This window comes from Vidua chalybeata, chromosome 2 (assembly GCF_026979565.1).
Source record: "Vidua chalybeata isolate OUT-0048 chromosome 2, bVidCha1 merged haplotype, whole genome shotgun sequence".
In the NCBI taxonomy this organism is placed as follows: Eukaryota; Metazoa; Chordata; class Aves; order Passeriformes; family Viduidae; genus Vidua; species Vidua chalybeata.
Window position 1 is genome coordinate 112,467,275 of NC_071531.1, and position 21,286 is coordinate 112,488,560.

Consider the following 21,286-nt stretch of genomic DNA (forward strand, 5'->3'; position numbering starts at 1 on the left):
TTTAAAGTTCCGAACTCAGATTAGCTACTACACACAATGTTAGTTTTGCATAGTAATAGTGCATTTTTAAATTTAAGTAGTGAAAAAATAATAAGAAAAGTATCAGGGCATATAAAATTAACCTTTGAAAGCAAACTTTCCTGACCCTTCTGAAAGAGGAGAGTTGGAGACTTTCTTGGTAGTACCTTTTTTTGCTTTTATAGTGCTTCTGTGACCTCCTCTCATTATCTATTCCGTTACTCAGAAAAACCCACCTAAAACCAAAACAACAGGGAAGGGAGCTGCAAAGTTTCACTAGAATACTCAGCTAAATTTAAAAGAAGCAGACCAAAAAGTTGAGGATCAAGATTTGTAAGGATTTCTGTAAAACGGGAATGAGGCAGGCCAGAAAGAATGAAATAAATGGATGACAGCAATTAATAATAAAAAGAGTGTTTTTTCAACCAAGTAAAACTTTAAAAACAAGTAAAACTTTAAACAAACAAACAAAACCTCCCTCCAGCCCCACCCCTTTTGAGATTAAACGCCATGTCTTGGCTTAATAAATGTTTGCTTTTAAGGACAAGCATTTTGAATCAGCATTACTTTTACTTCTTATTACCCACAAAATGATATTTCCTACTTAAAGCTCCTAAGAGATAAGCTGCTTTCTAAAACAGTTGCACAGCTGTTTTACAGAAGCTCTAAAGTGCAACGTTACCATTCCACGTATTACCACATCAGAATGCCTGTCTGCAGACAACTAAGCTGAGCTGTTATGTCTGGTCTTTTACAGCAGCTTATCTTTCATATTAGTAAATAAAACACCCCAAGGAAATTACAGTTAGAGGGCTGAGATTAAAAGGAAGCTCCATTACATTTACATCCTCACACTTAGAACTGCCCTTGCTTCATGTGAAATTGCCCAGGAGTGTTGAGGCCACGCAGGCTCTCAGCACAGCTGCAAGGAGTAGTTAAACACAAGGTTCCCATGGGCTGGTGCTCTCAGTACTAGAGAGGCACAGCTAGGAAAATCAGGATTTACACATTTACCTGATAGCTCCCTCCTCACTGAAGAGACCTAGAAGGCAACACTTTGTATGTGAAAACAACTGCAGCATATTTCAGCTGAAAATGCTAATCTTAAGCCTGACCAGGCATATTTAAAGGAAATTAATAAATATGTAGGTGGGCAGCAGGCATAGAAGCAAGAGCACAAAACACTGAGTGCATGTAAAGACTAAAATCCCTGAGTCTCTTTTGGTCACTCTACTGCCCTTCAAGTTACCACTTAATGCACACACCTATAGTAACATGGATCAAAAAAAGGAATATTCCCTTGTCTGCTTTGTTCCTCAGACACAAAGAACTTGTCAATGCAAACTGTCTTGGAGCACCCAGATAGAACACTTTAACATCCTAAATGTACTGGGAGAATGAATAATGGCATGGAAGTCTGACAGCCACAAAAACCAACTCCAAAGCAGCCTTTTTGCACAGATACATGAGGATTTTGTGCAATATAGGATCCTTGTACCAACAAAATGCAACATTTCTAGAGCAACTCAGGGCTCCAGCACCTGTGGATGTTAGTGACTTATGCCTGTACACTAAGGAGAGGTGAACATGCAGAGATACCCTCAGAAGGTTCCAAAAGTAAGAGATAACTAATGGATGAAGCAGAAATAAGGAGGGGGAGGGAAATAAAAATCCAGCATTTTACTCATAGAACTGTTCCTATTTCCATTCCTTTCAACAGGTCTTCATTCAGACCAGTGGCCTCAGAGGGGAGGAACAGAAAGAGATGCTGCAGAACAAAATCAAACACCAAAAAATCAAGAAGGGGAACAATAACAAAAGTACAAAACTAACTGCTGTTTTCAAAAAGCACTAACTAACCACATTAGAGGGCAAAAAATAAAACATATTAGAGTATTTCCCTTGGATCTGTGGATGGAAGAACAAAGCAGTAGGTTCAAACAGCTTCCCATGACAGTAAAGGCAATTCACAGGATAAATATAGCACTTTATGTAATTTAAGATAAACAAACAAAAATTATCAGAAAACCATCAAGATCCATACCATTCAAGGAAGGCAGAAATGCAGACGGATTCTATGTAAGAACTTACATTTTCTTTGGTAGGAAAGAAACTGTTAACTTAAAACTAAATGTTTCATTTAAATAAGACATATAAATGAATCACAATAATTACAAAATACTTATACACAGCAAAACAGTTTTACAAATATTACTTTCAAGAGAATAGTTTTAGATTAGGTATTAGGAAGAAAGTCTTTACTGAGAGCATGGTGAGGCACTGGCAGTGATTACCCAAGGAATTTGCAGTCTTCCCACCCTTGGAATTGTTCAAGGCCAGGCTGGATGGAGCTCTGAGCAACCTGGTCTGGTGGAAGGTGTCCCTTGTCCAAGCAAGGCGGGGGCTGGAACTCACTGATCTTTAATGTCCCTTTCAACCCATTATTTTAATTACTGTATTATCCAAAGCAAAGTAAACCTGTAAATTATCTGCTCACAATTCGGAGGAAAATTTCTCAGAATTCTATATTACTGATCCTCTTTTGTATTTGATTTTTGTATAGATAGATTCAGAGTTGACAAAAGGCCAACAGTGTCACAGAAAGAGACATAAAATACTTCCATGACAAACTGAACTGTAAGAACCACAGCATCCCGTAAGAAAGATTTCTTACAGTGAGATTTTGTTTTGGCAAAGCAGGGGAGTTAAATTTAACTATTTAATAACAGAGTACATGACACTGTTCTCCCATTTCAGCTCCCTTTGCTCCAAATACTCCTCTGTGAGGTGAGGCCTAGAAGGCATGCTGACAGAACATTTGTGTGTCTTATATGCTAATGGGTGTGGGGGGAAGCTTCTGCAAGAGCTGCATATTACATGTCCCACAGGGATCAGGTAATCACTGAGTTAAATGGAGTCTTCAGCACTGCCAGGGCCAGTCTGCTCTTTCCTGAAGCGGCAGAACAAAAATAAAGTTCTTAATTTTTTACCTATGGTACACTTTGGAGCCAGAAAGTTTATTAAATTTATTTTTGGAAGTAAAACACTCTTTATACACAACAAAAGTATATAACACATTTCATAATAATGATCTAATAAACCAGTGAGCTGTCCCTTAACTGTGTTTTTGAACAACTGAGGCACAGGAAGTTCCACCCGGACATGAGAAGAACTTTCTTGTGCAGTGACCATGCACTGGAACAGATTGTCCAGAGAGGCTGTGGAGTCCCCCTCACTGGGGATATTCCAGAGCCACCCGGATGCAATCCTGTGCCATGTGCTCTGGGATGGTCCTGCCTGAGCAGGGAAGTTGGGCCAGATGATCCCACTCTGGTCCCTTCCAGTCTGACCCATCCTGTGATTCATATGCTCCTTAAGTATCTGGAAGAGAAGTCTAGTGGATTAGGTAGTGTAAAAAATACATGCAATTAATTAAAAAACCCCTTGGCAACAGAGATACCATTTTATTACATATACAGTGCTATATCCACTTGAATATGGATAAACAAATTCCAAATGAAACAAATAAAAAAACCAAAAATCTCTAGGATGTAAAGACCATTAATGAGCATATTGAAGTTAAAAAACCCAATCAGGGCATGTCATATATTTCAAGTTTTATTGATGGGAATGCAAATATAACCATGGCATAATCACAAAACAATTAGTAACATTTCATTAAAATAAATTTCTTAAAAACATCTGGAATCATCTATAGCAAATACACTGAACATTTGAATCCTTATATCTTTAATCAAAATACTCTTATAGAAGTATATTAGAGATGGATAATAAAAACCCAACATCAAACTTTAATATAAAAATATGGCAGTAATGCCTAAAACTGGGCAACTAAAATCAGTAGGTATTTTATGTAGCTGGATTTCAGGAAGTGCTGATTATTCTTTCTCTGGAAAATAAATATTCCCATTTTCTCAAAAGGTGTCTCCCCAAAAAACAGAGGGGCATTTACTGATGGCTAATTATCACCTAAACCTCAAATGTATGCAGATGTTTATTGTTAACACAATTTTTTTTTTGTATATGCTCTCCAGTCACAAGATTCAATTTAATTCATCAATGTGCATACCTGAGGTGCTAGGTTGTCTACATTCAGTTTTCCTGGAAGAGATACTAAACTGAAACAAGTCAATACAGGATATTTTAGCTGAACTGTTCATCTTCATTCTTCCTTTCCAAGGAACTTGTTCACCTACTGACAAAGGGCGTAAAAGAACCTCATAGATCCTTTATTTATCTCTCATGTCTTCATTGCTTGCATCTGACCTGTTAATAAAAAGAAACATCTAGTCTTAGCACAAGATGAATTCTTGATGCATTTTGTTTTTGGAAAACATAAAATAGACCTAGAAATTTTGGTGTAGTTACAAGAATGGGGGACAATGTAGAGTTGTTTTCAACTTGCTCTCTCATCCACTTCTGAAATTCCTGTACAGCCAAGTCGTTTTCTTCAAATCTTGCTAATTTAATAGGGAGACTATTCCATCTATTACAATTTTTATCTTCATCAGGCTTGTAAGATCATTTTGATGACCATAAGACCTGGAAGTTTGTTTTATGAAGTATGCATTTCAATTCCTTGTAGGCATTTTGGCTTCCACCTAACAACATAAACCACCCAATAGCAAAAGATTTAAAGTTTGGTTTCTAATAACTCACATGAAAACTCTGCTCTCAGTAGCCACACTTCTCCATATTGCTGCCAGATTGCCACTTCTCAATTCACGTCAAATGTTTTCTTGGTTACCAAGAGCATCCAGCATCCCATTACAAAATGTGGAAATCAGCACAATTTCCCCCACTAAGGGGGAATGCTGTGAGACAGGTTTGTTTTACCCTATGGAGGATGTGCTGTTGCAAAAGCAACCCCATTACAAAATAAGGAAATAACAACCTCAGCCTTCAATAGGGGAAAAAATACAGAAAACCTTCTGCTCCTGCCACCCCAACTGTGAAGTGGGTCTGGTAACTAAGGAAAGCTTGGCTGCTAACAAGAACTGTGCACTAATTCACCAGGTGTCATTTCATCCTCTGAATTTTATGGCATCCCCAGGCTGTGATTTAGGGACTACCATAACTACAGAGTTATTCCAAATATTTCCATCTGGTGCTCTAGGAATGAGGAGAATCAAGAGTAAAAAATTGTCCTTGAAATATCAAAGTATTCAGCCTTTAAACATATAATTGCCAAACTGCATGTGCTTAGGTAACAGTTTAAACTCAGCCTCTCTTAAGCTTTTGGGTTCGCTGAACCAGGGAGTTAAATTTTCAGATAGAGCCCATCCATGAGGATTTTCAGCTCAGAAAATTAAGAAGTTTAACACTTCATAAGAAGTGAATGGCTACGAAGAGCTATGTGAGTGACAGCAGAAGCATCTGTGACAGCATCTGCTGCTGTGCTTAAAAAATCTACATATATAACTGAAATATTTTGTCAGAAAATATTTACACAAGCATTTGAGATCCTTTTAAGTAGCATGAAGAACAATTTTGGTACAAACACAAAATTTGGATTGAAACTCTAAAGGTTCCCCCAAGAGAAGCAGAGACATTACTAAGCCAGAACTATGCCTGAATTTAAGAAAAATTATGATTTGGAATTTGCCTCTATGATGATAGGATACAGGAGAGGAGGAAACCCAATATCAAAATCCTGGCTCCCTACCCCAGAATTATTTTAGCTGGTGGAGGATACATCACTGCTCTTCTGTAGGGCAGTAAATCTCTTTCTAAAGACTATTTTTGGCGAGCAGCCCTCCCTCTGAAAACATCACCGTATGGTTTTATACTCTACAGTAACTCGGTAAAACAAACCATCTTTTTCTGGTCAGCAGGACGAGTCTAAGTAGAAAGGACAGTTTGGTGTCCCCAGAGCAGTGGGGAGGGGTTAACCCGGGCCAGGGCTGGCTGTTACCCTTCTGGAAGGAGGCTCTGTCCCCGGGCCAGCGCTGACACCCGGCGGCCAGCGGGGCACAGCACAGGCGGGTGCTGCAGCGCAGTGAGCCCGCACCACCCGAAGCACTTCACAGCACGAGCAACGCCAGCCAGGGAGCTAAAACTGGGACCAGTCTGCCAAAACTATGCCACACTTCACTAATCTAAACACTGAGCAGGAGCACAAGAGAGACCAGAGCCTTAGTGGCACACAACAGAAGGAGACACAACATCTGTACCAAGATTTTAATTACACAACATCTGTACTAAGTTTGTAATTAAAGATGCTGGATGTCAGTCATCATCCAAGCTGGATCTGATATTTTCTTCCATGCAGTTATGAGTGCCTGCATGTCCTATAATCGTTATAGTGTAAGAAGTTCTTCTTTTGGCTCTGGATTAAAGAGCTGAAGGCGTGTAATTAAAACCAGTGTATTTGTCTGTGTACCCGGCTTATTTTCTTCACCATTTCTTGATACATAACATTAAGTTATGTAAAACAGGGACAGGACATTAAGAATAAATTAAAGAAGAAGCTGAACTACCGCAATAAGAAATTGAAGTGTGGGAGCTGGTATTGTTCACAAGAGTGTGCATTAGTATTTCATAATACACACTTTGGTCAGGGAAGCCCACATTATGTTTTGTGTACATTAAGGAGGTAAATGAAAGGCAAATATGAGATAGAGCTTTAGTACTCACTGTGTAATTTGATCTGACAGCAGAAATGGACAGAAAGAAAACAAAGGAAATAATAAAGAAAAAACCTTACAAAATGAAAGAGTTCAACAGAATGAAAATACAGCAAGAGAATTACGTATGATATACCTTGGAGCCAATCCACACCTTCTTGTAATCCTTCTCCTTTAAGAGCATCACTGGCACTGAAAGAAACAAATCAAATTTCAAAAACATTGTAAAAATACCAGTTTTAGTTGAGTCATCACCAAACTTGCAATTTACATAATTGCAAAGTAGCATCAGGTAGTTTCCTTAGGTTTTCTTCCTATAGAGAAAACTGCTCCTCAAATAATATAGGGTACCTTCCCCACAGGGAAACATCATTTCATGATGTGTTCTTTTTTAATTCCAGTTTCAAGGTACAAGGAATCATTCCTAGAACATGAGGGGCTCTGGGAGAGCTCCCACACGAGGCATACACATTGTTCTGCAGCACCTCCCTCCTCAGACAACGCTGTGAAAGATGTTCACTCCCTCCAACACCAGCCGTGAATCATGGAATCATTTAGGCTGGAAAAAAACCTTTAAGATGATTGAGCCCAAATGTCCTCCAAGCAGTTCCTACACACAGAGGGAATGCTGGAGTACTGGAAGGAGGCATTGTGTGTGTGTGTACACACTTCATTGTAACAGCAACCCCAGGAGTGTCTGTCAATGTACAAAACTATTCTGCCACACTGAGAGCAGTGTAAATCCACCTTCTAATCACAGGGGGATAACTGTTTGAATGCTCTTCATTCTTCAATTTATGACAACCAGCACAGCAGTGAATCTGGACTGTAACTGCAGTTTCCTATAAAATGATCTTCCAAGAAGCTTGGGAATTCATGAGTGTCATTTCTGGACAAAAACAACGTCCAGGTAACCAAGTTTAACATTAAAGGGCCTAAAATAAAAATTGTAGCTTTCAGCAGCATTTAGCTGCTGATTTCAATTTTATTTATAACAGCTGAGGACTTTAATAGGACAAAAAACTAACTTCTATAAAGCACTTCTGGTAAAAGGAGAGTTTTTTCCTTGTGAACACCAGCACAAAGTAAAGCTTACATCCTTCAGGAACAAAAGACTAGCTCCTACAACTAAAAATCCCCTCAAACATGACTAAATGGCCTTTCAACAACAGTTTACTGAAGCACCTGCTGAGTGAAAAAAAAAACTCCAAAGGTTTTATTATTGATATTCTCAAACCTGCAAGGTAATCTAGCAGGAGCACTCTGATAACAATTTACTCCATTTCCCAGTAAAATGTAATGTCAACTGTTCTTCTCATATCAACCCTGCTTTCTGATTTCACTGGATATCCTCCATTCCATTACTTGGCTAGCAGTTCTGCTGTGAAAACTTTAAAGTCACAGTCTAAATGAATGCATTGTACATTTAAAATAAGTTTTTTACTATTTAATAAGTATTTTAATATTACTGTTTTAAATTTACTGTTTCACTGGAATCTGTCTTTTATCTACTCCATTTATTTTATACATTAGTGAGTGGCACGATAGGGCTAAAATAGGAATGCACAAAGTAATGGCAATAAAAGGATAGGAAAGTAGAACTTTACCAGATATGCCAGGGCTTGTCTTTGATGTTTTCTAAGGACAGCAACTGAGACACTTTCACAGATGACACTGCATCCCTGAGGTCCATCTTGTTAGCAAAGAACAGAATAGGCAGCCGACGGTGCTTAATGTCTAGGCAAGAGCAGAGACAGAACTCAGGACATGAGGCAACACTCATTAATCTCTGCATGTAACAAGGTACAAACAACACAGGGAGGTATTTTGGTCACCTGTAGCTGCAATTCTCTGCAGGTTGTATCCTACCAAGATGCACACACTGTTGGGTCACCTGGCATGCTTTCAAAATGCTCACAAAGTTCCTTGCAGGCTTTGGAATCTTTCACCCCCCTCTCCTCCTACCTTATACCCACACTTCAAGCTGGAGATAGGAATTGCTGCTGAAGCTGAGGAACAAGAGATCAAACCACTGCCTACAAACACTGCACATCTCTGCTTAGTGAGGACTGGATGTATAAAATGGATGGAAAAAATAATTTGTGTTCATTCACAACGTCACAACAATAGTTCAGAAGAGTAGTCTGAATTATCCTTTAGTGTCCTGGAAAGCATCCATTACTTTATAGAATTTATACAATTGGAAAAAAAATGCACATGTGGACATCCTTTATTCTCCCTTCCCTAGAAGGACTTCTTCTCCAGAAGCTCCTTCAGTTAGCAGTGAGAACTACAGACCAAGCAAAGTACTCTGGCAATTTCTGGGATACTTACACATAGACAAGTTTAAACCTTTAAACTTTAAGATTACCCCAAAAGACTATATGGTGATTGAAAGGAACCAAAACATACTCTCTTCAAAGAAACATATGTAACACTGTCAAAAAAATTACCAGCACCAAGACTAACTTTCAAAGTTTTTCATATTATTTATACAAAGAATGGTATCCAGAATTAGAGAAAATCTAGGTTTTAGTCTATCCATCAGTGCTTGATAGGAGAAGAAATTACACACTACCATCGCAATGAAAATTGCTACACAGGATCTTTTTAAAATAGCAAAAAGAAAAGGTTATGTCACACAGGAAACGAGGTAAAGATTTATTTTAAAATGTCAAACATAAACCATCTGGCCCTGCTGATGGGCAGGAGGATGATACAACCCCCCAAAATCCCAACAAACTGTCAGTGCTGAAATGGATTGAACTTTCCTAATTATGTTCTTTTCCACCTTCCCACTAAACCTTTCCACAGAATTAGTGGAGATAACACTACTTCCCCATATTCATTCAGAGATGGTAAGTGCTGATCAAAACACAGACAATTTTCACAAGCTATTTACCCTTCCTGGAGCTCTTTTGTCCTCTGATATCCATAAGCACAAATCAAAGGCCTCAAAATACAAGCACAGTATAATTAAATCTCTGTTTTGATTCCATAGTTGAACAGCTATTGAGTCTCCTGACTGAAATTTTTACAGTAATTTACAGTATAATTAAATGAACCCTGGTACCCACAGGTTGCAGGTTATGGGTAAATTAAAGCCACATAAATTAGCTGACATCATATATGCAAACAGCCAAGTTAATAAAGGAATTTCCAGTGTTTTCCTAAACAATTTGAATGGGGCACAACCTACCCACCTGGACTCATAATGCACACCCAAAGATATTTTCTAAATAAAGTCATGGTCACAGAAATTTATATTATTTCCTTATGTGCAGTTTTCCCCTCCCACACTTTTCACAGTTACTAATGGAAAGCAAACATTTTCTAGCTGCAAGTGGTTATGAATTAACACATTTAAAAATATTCCAGACACTAGATATGTGATGTGCAATTTTACACAAATAATTTGAAGTTTACAAGAATTTCAGTTTAATTTAGAAGCGTGTGCTGGAGGTGAAATGACGCAAGAGTCATCATCTAATCCAGGTAATCTATGGCTACCATCTTTAAAAGTGCTGAAGAATGACATTTGAGTAAAAAACCAAAATATGATACAGTTATCATTAAATAAGATGCTATTTGAAGAGTGCATTGTCCATTAATGTAGGTAAAGATAATTTATAGCTCCGATTCACACAAGAGTCCCAGCTAGTACAACTTCTAGCCCCATAAATGCTTCACAGGACACATTCCCTTCCCTTTCCCTCAGGCAAAGCCTGGCAAAAAGACAGGGAACTGTTTCACTGCGGGATTGCTAAGATTTTCAGAGACAGGAATTGATTCAATTCCATGTAAAACTTAGGTAAATACATACATTTAAACCACTCCAGGAGGATGACACCGACAGAAGCATAGATTGGGAGAAAGTAGGGTATGCAGCAAGAAAGGCAGAACATTGATACAAATAAAAGTACTGATATAGCAAACCAGTTGTATATTGATTCACTTAACAGCTACTTTTATTGAACATTATCCTAGAAGAACTTTTTAAGCTCTTTGATATATCAAAACTGATAAATCAGTGACACTGTTGCTGTGTTGGAGCTAAGCCACTCCAGGGCAGAAATCCACAACTGCTGTCTCCTGGTTCTCAGGACTGCACCCAGTGGCCAGAGTCTGGTCTTTTGAACTTGAAGACACAAATTCCTGAACAACTGAACAGCACTGACCTGCTAGGTCAGCATTAGTGACCTATTAATGCCTAAAAGAAAAGCCCCACCTGAGGTTGCTTCTACTCTGTCTAAACATTTTTATTCTTCTGCCCTCTGTTAAGCCAGTAACTCCTTCCAGCAGCTTTACCTCTCACCCTTGACCCTGTGTGGTTCCACTTTACTAACAGAATTGGGTTTTACTGCTGCAGTTAATTCCTGACTTGATACACAGTGCCCTGGCCTCTGTGTAATCCACCTGCAGCCTTTGGCTCACCCCATCCTCCCTGTGACTTTTGTAACACTGTCTTTTCAGTGTCTGCATTTGAAGTAGCCCATACCCTTGAATGAGAAATTAGAGCATGAGAATAAGAAGGTCCAGTCAGCTCCAACATCTTTGCTGATGAATTAAAGTGTTACATATAATCTTCATGGAAAATAAAGACATGGGAATATATTTGTCCCTATCACACATTGTTTTTCTTAGAAATACAACTCAGCTTTTCCTTTCTTATTTTCAGCATGGGAATTTCACAAGTTAAGGCTCTATCACTTTAATAAATAATTAAGGAATCACAGGATTATTTCACTTTTAAACTTCCTAGATGTAGTTTAATATTTTGGTCAGGCAGAGCAACTACCAAAAGTGCTGAAAGTCAAAATTGCATATTGCTTACAGACACATCCCAGTAATGCTGGATACATGGAAAGGAAAAGAATTGACTGATATCAGAACTTAATTAAGGTGCAGTCTCATGTAAAAAAAAACCAACCCAAACCCCTACAAAATTTCCCTATGAAAGAGGATATGAGAGGATTGATCACAAATCCTCTCATAACCTCTTTCATAGGGAATTAAAACTGACTGGTGTAATTGTCCCTCCATATTTCTGGCTAAAGCATAAAAATTATAATGAAGATGACAAAAGAAAGTTATATGTTACATTAAAGGAATTAGCTGTCTTCATTGAAAAAAACAGACAGGGAGACACAGTTTTGTCTGTCCTGGTCATCAAAGAAGCTTCTCCAGCTTCCAACTCAAAGTCTATTCTTTCTTAAACAATGTAACTTTTGATCTATATTGATTATAAGACACCAACCCAACTCAGTGTAGAAAGCTGAAGGGTGACCAAATTCTAAATGTGAATAGGTAAAAAAAACCCCAACACATTTTTGAAGACTATTATTGTGCTAATATTCATGAAAGGTTAAAATACTTGCAAAGTACTAAGAATGTGTCAGATAAGGGCTTTTCTTAAGGCAACATAACAAATACAGACACACAAGGGAAAAAAAGCCTCCTCACCTGGATGATTCAGAAGGGTGTCAAGTTCTTCTTTGGCCACGACCATTCTTAATTTGTCACTGCTATCAATGACAAAAATAATGGCTTGGCCTTCTCTGTATAACATAAAAAGAGCAAAGAGGCACATTATAGGTTCTCAAAGAAATGAGTATTCTGTGAATAAGAAAAGGCTTCAGAAGAAACACCAAGAAAAAAGTCCAAACAAATCTGATTTTTTCTCTAATTTTTGTCATTGTTATTTACCATTAACATTTGAATCCAGTCTTATTTCTGAAATTCAATCTTTTGGTGACATCATTTTTTTTAGACATGAGGTTGTTGCCTGCCCCTACAAACTTCAGTCTCCACACACCTTCTAGAAAAGCTTGGTTTTACTACCCAGACTGAGAGATGAACTCAAAATGTAACCAACTGCTATTTTGACATTGTGGTCAGGCAGGAAAAAAACCCATAAAGACAGATATTTACAGAAATTCTGTATTTCCTGTACTGAAGTTTATTTAGGGAAAGGTCAAATACCCTTTTAGATAAAACCTGTGTCCACAGCTAGGCATATGCAGGTTATTTTAACCTTTACATATCCTGCATAAACAGGATTTTTTTGTTTTTTTTCAAATAACAGGGAAAAACTTTCAACTATTTCAAATCATTAGGACATTTTGCTGGTAGTGTGACCACAGTCATAACATAAATGGAGCTACTCAACTCATTATTTCGGATGTTTACTGATATTTTGACTTTATGTTCCATTTATTGAAACTTGTTTTGAAAACCAAATAAAATCTCACCAATCCATAATTCACCTGTTGTAAATACCCAAAGAAAGTATATTTACTTTATATTGTATTGTAATATTCACTTCTACTTCATTTTACATTTCTCTGAGGCACCATTAGGAATACATTCTTTACCCTCCAGCACCATCTATCTTTGTATTTTGATAAGAAACAGTTCTATACCTGCTAGAAACCAGAAATAACCTGAGCAGCCCAAGATTGTATGAGGAGGCCCATTCTTTTCTGGTGTACAGAACCTTTAGTAAATAAACTTTTGCATATTAGCTGAAAATGCCTAAGCAATTTTCCTGAGCATAGAGAATTTTACTAGAGGAATCAAGAGTACTGGCATGTATTTACCAGCAAAAAAATAACTTCACAAAGAAGTAACAGGGATAGGGACACAACATGACTTTGGGATTATTTAAGATAAACGTACTTAGAGGATGACCTAGAAGATACTTTCAAGCTAAATAGAAGAAAAGTCCAGACTTGAAGGACTCCAAGACAACTACTTTGACACTTGCCCAGATTTAATTTCCTGCAAAATTAAATATTGCTTAACTTTATAAACTGAACAGCACATAATTATTTTATTAATATTTTTATTTAATTAATAGAAAATATTTTTAATATTATTCTTAGAAGCTAATCTTAAATATGTGCCTACTGGTGCTGGATCAGGACCAGAGGTGGATACAAGTGCATATTTCACTGTCAGCATAACCTAAAAAACTCCCTTACTGTTAGGGAGTTATTGTTAAGATGCAAAAGCCATTTGTGCCCCACAAGGGATAAGTTACTGCATTAAATACAGCAAACACAAAAATTATTTGCTTATGAAGCACTCTGCTAGAATTTTGAGAGCAGCCTGAGGGCATCAGTTGCTGAAATGCAAATCTAACACTCTTGAACAATGAACATCCCCTGGCCAAATGTTTTCAATGCTAACACAATTTGCAAAGGAAGGAGAGAAAGCAGTAATCCTCAATTAAAAAACAATTTAAGCTCTACCACAACTGATATTAATATTTAATCAATATTATAATCTTCAGAATTTCTCCCTTCTATTTCTCCAAGATACTTCTGCAAGGTTTAGTATTGTTCATGTTATTTAGATCAGGATCAGGCATTACAGAATAGCAATGAGACAATGCAAATAAAGATTAAGTTTCACTAAAAGCTCCAAAACCAGAGAATGGTGTCCATCTATTACCAAAAGGCAATACCAGAGTGTTATAAAATACACAGAAAATCCATTTTAATAAAGACATTAAGACTGTTCATTCATATTCTTAGTTACATGTGCCTTATCCTCTGAGGTTCATTTCCCTCACCTCTAAAAATCTCAGCCATCAGCCAGTATCTTGGAGGTTTTAAGTAACTGACCTACAGAAGAACTGAAAAGCTGGAAACCTAACTCATCTAGAGCTTTCTTACAGGATTGGTTTTCAGGTTTCAACATTTAAATCTCATCTCTAGTATGTTCCCCAAAGATGTCCCTGAAAGCACAGAGTAACACCGGATAAAAATTTTCATTTGTTAGAATAGAAAGTTTTATTTATCCAGAGTGAACCTTCTGTCAAACACAAGGTATAAGCCTTCTCTGAATCATTTCTAACCACTAGATATGATCAATTTTCTGTTGAAATAACCTACACAACAGTTAACATGAACAGCAGTGCTTTGTAAGAAATTAGGCTTACTTGTAGTAGTGCTCCCAGAGGTCTCTGTATTTCCCTTGACCTGACATATCAAACACTGTGAAAGACAAACTGCAAAGAAAAGAAGTGCATGAGGCCCAGAAAAAAGAACAAAACCCAAACCGTTTTCACTTTCTTTGCTACTCTGAGAAAAAAAAAAAAAAAAAAAAAAAGCCAGATCAATTTGAATCTCAATCAACTGAGAAAAATTCCCAAAGGAACTCTGGTTGCACTCAGATGATCCTACTCAGTTTTTCAGTCCTACAATAGAAATATTTCACAATGGAGAATGTGTTTACTACCTGAATAAAAGAAATAAACTAAATATTTAAAGATACATCAAATGCAAAAGAAACTCCCATTCAATCTCACTCTCTATCATGGCGGTATAAAATACTGTTTATGTGTAAGAAATTCAGATGAACCATGACTTAAAGTCCATGGCCTGTCTTAAATTCTGTCCCTACGCAGGTATAAATGTGGGCAAAATAAAAGGCTTTTTAAAAAAATAAATAAATCCCACCTTTAGGGGAAAAAAAAAAAAAAAAAGAGTACATTTTGGTTTTTGGTTCAGAACTTGGCTCTCCTTTTTTGGGTAGCCCCAAGTAGCTCCCCAAGTGAAGGCCACCAAAACAAAGAGGTTAGGAAAAGGAAGCTCTCCAGACATTCTTCCCACTCTATGTCCAGACATAGAGTTGTGGGTTTGTCAGTTTGTAGAGTTTTAGGTTTTGGGGTGGGTTTTTTAGAGGTTGTTTTGTTTTGTTTTGTTTTTTTAAACATTCTACATGCTGTATTTACAGGATGTATTCACCTCTCCTCCTACAGGATCAGAATAAAAAAAAAAAAAAATTAATTTACATTCTCACACGGGAAGTCCCAAACTTGTCTGATGTACTTTATTGGGACAGAGCTCAGCTGTGGAAGCTCTTAGAGAAATATGAACCCTCTCAGTATAACGTATCAGCTAAAAGAAACAAACAATTTTCTCAGCTCAAGGAACAATTTTCTTGCACATCTCCTGCCCAGTGAGGCCATACTGCTTGGTTTGAAGACTAACTGCACACACCAAAAACACACAGTGAAGGCCACAAAATAATAAAATGATGCTGCCTCCTTGAAATATCCTCGTGTCACGACATTCTTAATCTAAATCTTAGTCTTCATTCAACTAATGACTTATTGCTCTGTTTCCTGGCCTTTGCTCCTGCCACCTTTACATTGCTAATGCTGTAGCCATCCTTTTGCATTTAATGAGATTACAGTGCAATCTGTTCAGAGTACCTCCAGTGAGAGTGCTTAATTTAGGTTACCAGATTGAGAGTGGAATTTAAGCTGCCACCTCAGCAGCTGTCTCTCCTCCAGTCTGTAACAGTGCCCTATTCTGGAACTCTCAAAAGACAGTGAGATGTTTATACATGCTACTGAAAAAAAACCCTCAAATTAAAAAAAAAAAAAAAATTAATGGTTTTATAGCACCACAAAACACACATTGTATTCTAACACACTCAGTCCCGGATCATGATTAGGTCTCATGGGTACTACATTTCAACAAACTGCAATGTCATGTCATTACATCACCACACATGATACTCAGTGACAAATCCACAATTAAGTCCAACCATTGTATAAAAATCACTACTGCTATTGAAGAAAAAAAGTACTACCTTGAAGTTTTGAATTTCTCTATACTGAATCCTATTGTTGGAACGATGTCCTGAGTTTGAGCCTTTGAAGGAAAGAAAGCACAGATTTTACAATCAAATTAGAAAATGCAAATACTGAAACATATTTGAAACATGAATACATTATAGATCTATATTTGCCCCAAACTGTGCAATATTAAAAAAGTTCCCAGAAAAGTAAAATAATTTAGAATCAAGGGTTTTGTATTTTCTGGGGAATAGAGTAAACACCACTGGAAATGCCAAAACACAAAGCATTATTAAAGATCTGTCTGATAACTGATTTACTATGGAACTGGTCAAGGAACCTCTCAGCTAAGTTGGTGGAAAAGAATAGCTCCTCTAAGAAACATGGATATTGAGCAGAAAGAAAGGCCACATCCCATAGATTACAGAGCTGTCTGAGAAAGTGACATGCAATCCTTGCACAGACTCCTAGAGCCCCTTATTCCAAACACCATCCATAGGTAGGTCCAGCAGAAACAGCTGCAGGGAGATGGAAAAACATTTGGATTTGCCAGCTCCAGTATAATGCTCCTGGAGTAAAGCAGCAGTTCTTAAGAAGACTGGGTTGACCCACAGCTCAAAATCACCTGTCCACTGGACTTCCTAAAAATAAACAGTTTTCTTAACTTTGATCTAATGACATTTGTTGCATGCTAGACTATTTGGCATGTCTTGCAAGGGTAGGACTTACACAAGTTGAATGCAAAGTTATCCTTCTATAAATTCTCATTACAAACAAATTCTATTTATTCTACTTGTGTAATTCCATTGAGAGCTTCTCTAATGCCCATTATTGTGATAAATCTTCAAGTCCGAGTTCAACTGTAGTTAGGAATCCTTTACTGCTTAAGGCATGACAGAAAAACCCTCTACAAAAAAGGTCTCAGTAATTACATAAAGTACAATTTGCCTGGTACACATTGTAGCCTTTCTCCCAAACAACTGGTAGGAGATAGCAAGGAGTTTATAGTCTTTGTTTATAAATCTACTCAATTTTCAGTGGAAGAATAATTGCCAGGAAGGGAAGAGTAGCAGACTGTTCACTATGTCACACTTTTTAAACAATGTCCAGTGAACTTATCAGGTAAAATTCAATGAAAATTAATAATAATAATAAATAAAGCTGTGTCCTGATATAACCAGCAGAAATCGGTTTCCCAGATCAAATAACCAAGATGCACAACCTTTGGCTTTGAACATGCCTACCCAAATTCATCTATTTCGAGTCCATAAACATATCTAGAAATAAGGATCCTACTTTCAGAATATTAGGTACTCCTAGTGGCCTCAAACACTTTTCATTGGATGAATGAATCGTGAGTATTAATGGTACTTATTTTGAAAATGATTTTGCTTTAAAAATAGTGAAGTCACTCTTAAATGTGCATCTTCTTTTTATTTCTTATTTTGTTATCTCTTATCCATTTATTATTTTTCAGGAAGAGATTAAAATAAGCGTGGTAAGTTGTACAACTGTATTAATCCTAAATGTCCAACATCACTTGTAACTGCAATCTTGTGACAATTATTTAAGTGATTAAAGTGACCGTTTCAGATCCTGATTTCAGCCATCATAAACCCCTCCTTGTTGGATGATCTTAACAAAAGTGTACCATGTTAACAGTAGGGTTTTTTTTCCAAAAATAATGTGTGTGTGAATGCTTACCCTTAGTTTTAGTTAGTTGGAAAATCTTAAAATGTATTTGTTCCACGGTGCTAAATCACAAGCTCTGCACATCTTTTCCATGGGCACATCCTTTGTAACAGCATGCAAACCCAGATCAGACAAACACCCAGAGGGAACCAAGCAGGCTACTTACATTGGAAGGTTTAAGTTTATTGATGATCGTTGTTTTGCCGCTGTTGTCCAAGCCAAGGCACAAGACGTGAACCTCCTTTTTCTTCAGCCCTAGCCATCCTGCCAGCTTGTCAAACAATCCCATGGCCGTGGCTGGAAATCACAGGGATCACCTGCTGTTCAGGGAATCAGAGCTGTTGGAAAAGTGCTACATGCAGGGCAGCGCTGGCACCGAGGGTGGGCATGGGGCTGAGCAGCCTCACACCTGGGAGTGATGGTGTGAGCAGGACCCTACACAAACACTGTCCCAGGGGCTGGCCCTGCACATAAGCACATGGAGGGTAAGCTGATTACAGCCAGGAGGCCTCGATACCAAAGTAGACTGGCTGTTTATAGCCCTGTCTGTATCACACAATGCCCTTGATTCACTGGGCAGAAAACGCTCTGAGCAGCCCAAACAGGGGCACAGTGCAGCGCCACCAGGGCTGCCACCAAACGGGGCAAAACCAAAAGCAGGGTCATTATCTTTACCTCAAATTGTCAGCAGTACACCATTCAGACAACAAAACTGTATTTCCCTTCTTCAGCACCTGCTACGTAATTTACTGAACCCTGCATTAAATAAAGCACTCTCTGTTGATTCAATTCAAACTCTAATTCTCAGGTTTTGCCATTACTGACATGTATAAATTAGGAACTCTTCATTCACCACAAATAGAAACTGATTAAAATAGATCTAACAGACACCAAAACATTCACCCACACGTCAGGGAGATGCCAAACCTCTGCTGCTGCCCAGACTGTGGCTGAAGTTACCTGGCAGTGGCACATTCAAAGGAGCTTACATCACGTGTTCCCCTGCAATACCTGGCTACACGCACTCTGCAAAGAGCATAACCCTTGTCTGCCCTGAATGAATTCCACTAGAAATAATTTCAGCAATCAGACAACTGAAACCTTTGAGATGCCTTGAATAATAAAGTATTTAATTAATGTCAGAGGATTTCTGGAGTGGTGAAGGCTGCTTTTTTTCTTAATAAATTAAATAACGCACAGCACTGGACAACTCTGAGTCAAGCTGAGGAAATCATAGCAGGAGGGGGAAAAGGTAAAAAAAACCCATCAATAACAAATCTTTGATCACACTTCTTCACTAACTGATTACAAAGTGATGGTTAACTGCATTTTTAATAATTTTAAAACATTGCATTTAATAAAGTCACACAAGTAACCATTCTGGCTAAAGGATTATTTTTTCCTTTTTAAACACAGATCTTTCACAGAGCTTTCTCTGGTGCACTTTGATGCAGGACTGGTCATAATCTACATTACAGCCACACAGAATTATTACCAGGTTAAAAAAACCCAACATTAGTTATAGCAAGTCTCTCATTCTATCTCCCTTTGTTTTATGCCCCACTCCTTTTCTAATCCATATATACAAATCAGAGAGCAGATTAAAGCTGTTTATTATGAAATTAACCTGACAAAACCCTGCTCCAAGACACATTACTTTCTTACCCAATTAAGAGCTTCACCTATATATTCTAGATGATCAAAAAAAAAATAGAGGGTCAAAAATACATTCTAGAGGGTCAAAAATACATTTGTAGGAACTCCTAAAATGAAACAAGAGGAAATACAAGCCTTAAAAATACTTCTAGGGCTTCACTTTTAAATCTAAAACCCTAAATACACAACAGTTGCTAGCAACATTTTAATGAGAGCCATGTTTTTTTAGCAAAATTTCCTACCAGTTGGCACAGTCATTATTTAAGAACACAGTGGGAAAGAAATGTACCCTTGATTTCTTGCCCTGCCCTTATTTTCATGTTTTTTCTCACCTATGAAGAGTTACAGCAGTTACAGCTAACACAGGTGCCTTTTTTCCCCCCCTCTTTTTTTTTTCCAGTGGATATTTTGCCTACAGTGCTACAAAGCATACATCAGACATCTCAGAAAATTATTTAAGCCAGAGTCTGGTCCTTAACAGCAAACTCTCTAAGCTTTTTTCTTAAGAAAGGATGTTCTTTCATGTCTGATCTTTGTCCATTTTCAAGCCTAATCAACAGCAACGGGGATTTAATCCATGAAATAGAGAGCAACCAACAAACAAGTTCTAAGTGATGTCCAGGTGTTAGAAAGACAAATGAATTTTTTCGGTAGAACTTCCTTGTTTAGCTTTAGGGCTGGATATATTTCAATGGTCTAAGACCCAAAAGAAGGGAAAGACTGAGCATGTGGACTAATTAGCATGGGAAACGAGAGAACAATTAGCCAACAGAAGACAGGATACTAACTGATAAGGGAACCAGGTGACTTGCAGTCAATGAACATTAATGCCTTTGTTTGCTAAAATGTATGAATAGTGAAAAGCTTTGGTGGTGGCCGTGCTGGCTTGGTGGATTTGCCGCCCAGCGCCCCTTTCTGCGCAGAACCAGAAATAAATCAAACACCTCGGCTCTGTGCGTGGCTCGCCCTCTGGCACACTGGCTGCAAGGACCCAATTCGGGACAACGCCTGGGTGCGGGGCATCGCAGCTTCCAGGGCTTCCCTCCCTCCCGTCAGCACCGCAACGCCTCGAGCCGCCCCGGCAGCGGCCGCGGATCCCCTCTCCCAGGCCAGGACGGGGTCTTCTCTCCAGGAGCGGCACAGAGTCCCCAGGGAAAGCCGGCACAGGGACCCCAGGGAAAGCCGGCACAGGGACCCCAGGGAAGGCCGGCCCCGGGTCCCCCCTCCCCGGGCGCGGCCCCCGCGTCCCCGCGGCCGCAGCACCGACCTGGGCCCGGGAGGCGCCGGCCGGGCCCGCGCCGCCGCCGCCGCCGCCGCCGTTGCCGAGGAAACCGAAGCCCCGCCCTCTCCCCGCCCCACCAATCCCGGCCCGCCGTCCCACCCGCTCCGCCTCTTCCGGCCAATGGGGGGAGGGCGTTGGGGCGGGGCCCGCCCGAGGCCACGCCCCCGACGCGGTGGGGCTGAGGGGGCCGGGCCGGGGCCGAGGCACGTCCCCTTCACTCTCCGCGCCCAGCGCTTCTGGAATGTTTGTTTCTGAGCGCTGCCCCTGTTCCTTGCACAGCAGCAACGAGAGTGCCTGGATAAATCCTCTTGAGGATTGCGATGAACGCAGAAGGAAACCCCTGAGTAAGAACGGCCACCCGAGGTGTTGACAGCACCGCCCGTTCCGAAGCGGGCGCTT

General features: G+C 38.9%; 1 protein-coding gene across 5 annotated transcripts; it reads right to left on the reverse strand.

The window, feature by feature from the left end:
* Nucleotides 1–1,984: 1,984 nt before the first annotated feature.
* On the reverse strand, nt 1,985–20,947 carry ARL6 (ADP ribosylation factor like GTPase 6). 5 transcript variants are annotated; one of them, XM_053936424.1, is made up of 8 exons: nt 20,873–20,947; nt 18,116–18,269; nt 16,272–16,333; nt 14,611–14,679; nt 12,129–12,223; nt 8,273–8,402; nt 6,802–6,857; nt 1,985–4,305 (listed from the first exon to the last, which is right to left on the reverse strand). In XM_053936424.1, exons 2-8 carry the CDS (start codon nt 18,236–18,238, stop codon nt 4,280–4,282), a joined length of 561 nt encoding a protein of 186 aa, XP_053792399.1. In that variant the 5' UTR covers nt 18,239–18,269; nt 20,873–20,947; the 3' UTR covers nt 1,985–4,279. The 5 variants fall into 5 exon arrangements, with proteins under 5 accessions (XP_053792399.1, XP_053792401.1, XP_053792403.1 ...); XM_053936426.1 differs by having other exon boundaries at nt 18,116–18,266; nt 20,873–20,944; XM_053936428.1 differs by lacking the exon at nt 20,873–20,947 and adding an exon at nt 20,550–20,766 and having other exon boundaries at nt 18,116–18,266.
* Between the last annotated feature and the right edge of the window lie 339 nt (nt 20,948–21,286).

What these genes read in the sequence shown, in the direction of transcription:
- ARL6 (XM_053936424.1), bottom strand. Translation starts at nt 18,238, where the DNA reads ATGGGATTGTTTGACAAGCTGGCAGGATGGCTAGGGCTGAAGAAAAAG. An exon ending in GAGAAATTCAAAACTTCAAG is followed by an intron (nt 14,680 to 16,271) that starts GTAGTACTTTTT and finishes TTTTCTTTGCAG; the next exon opens with TTTGTCTTTCACAGTGTTTG. An exon ending in GACAAGCCCTGGCATATCTG is followed by an intron (nt 6,858 to 8,272) that starts GTAAAGTTCTAC and finishes TGTTTCTTTCAG; the next exon opens with TGCCAGTGATGCTCTTAAAG.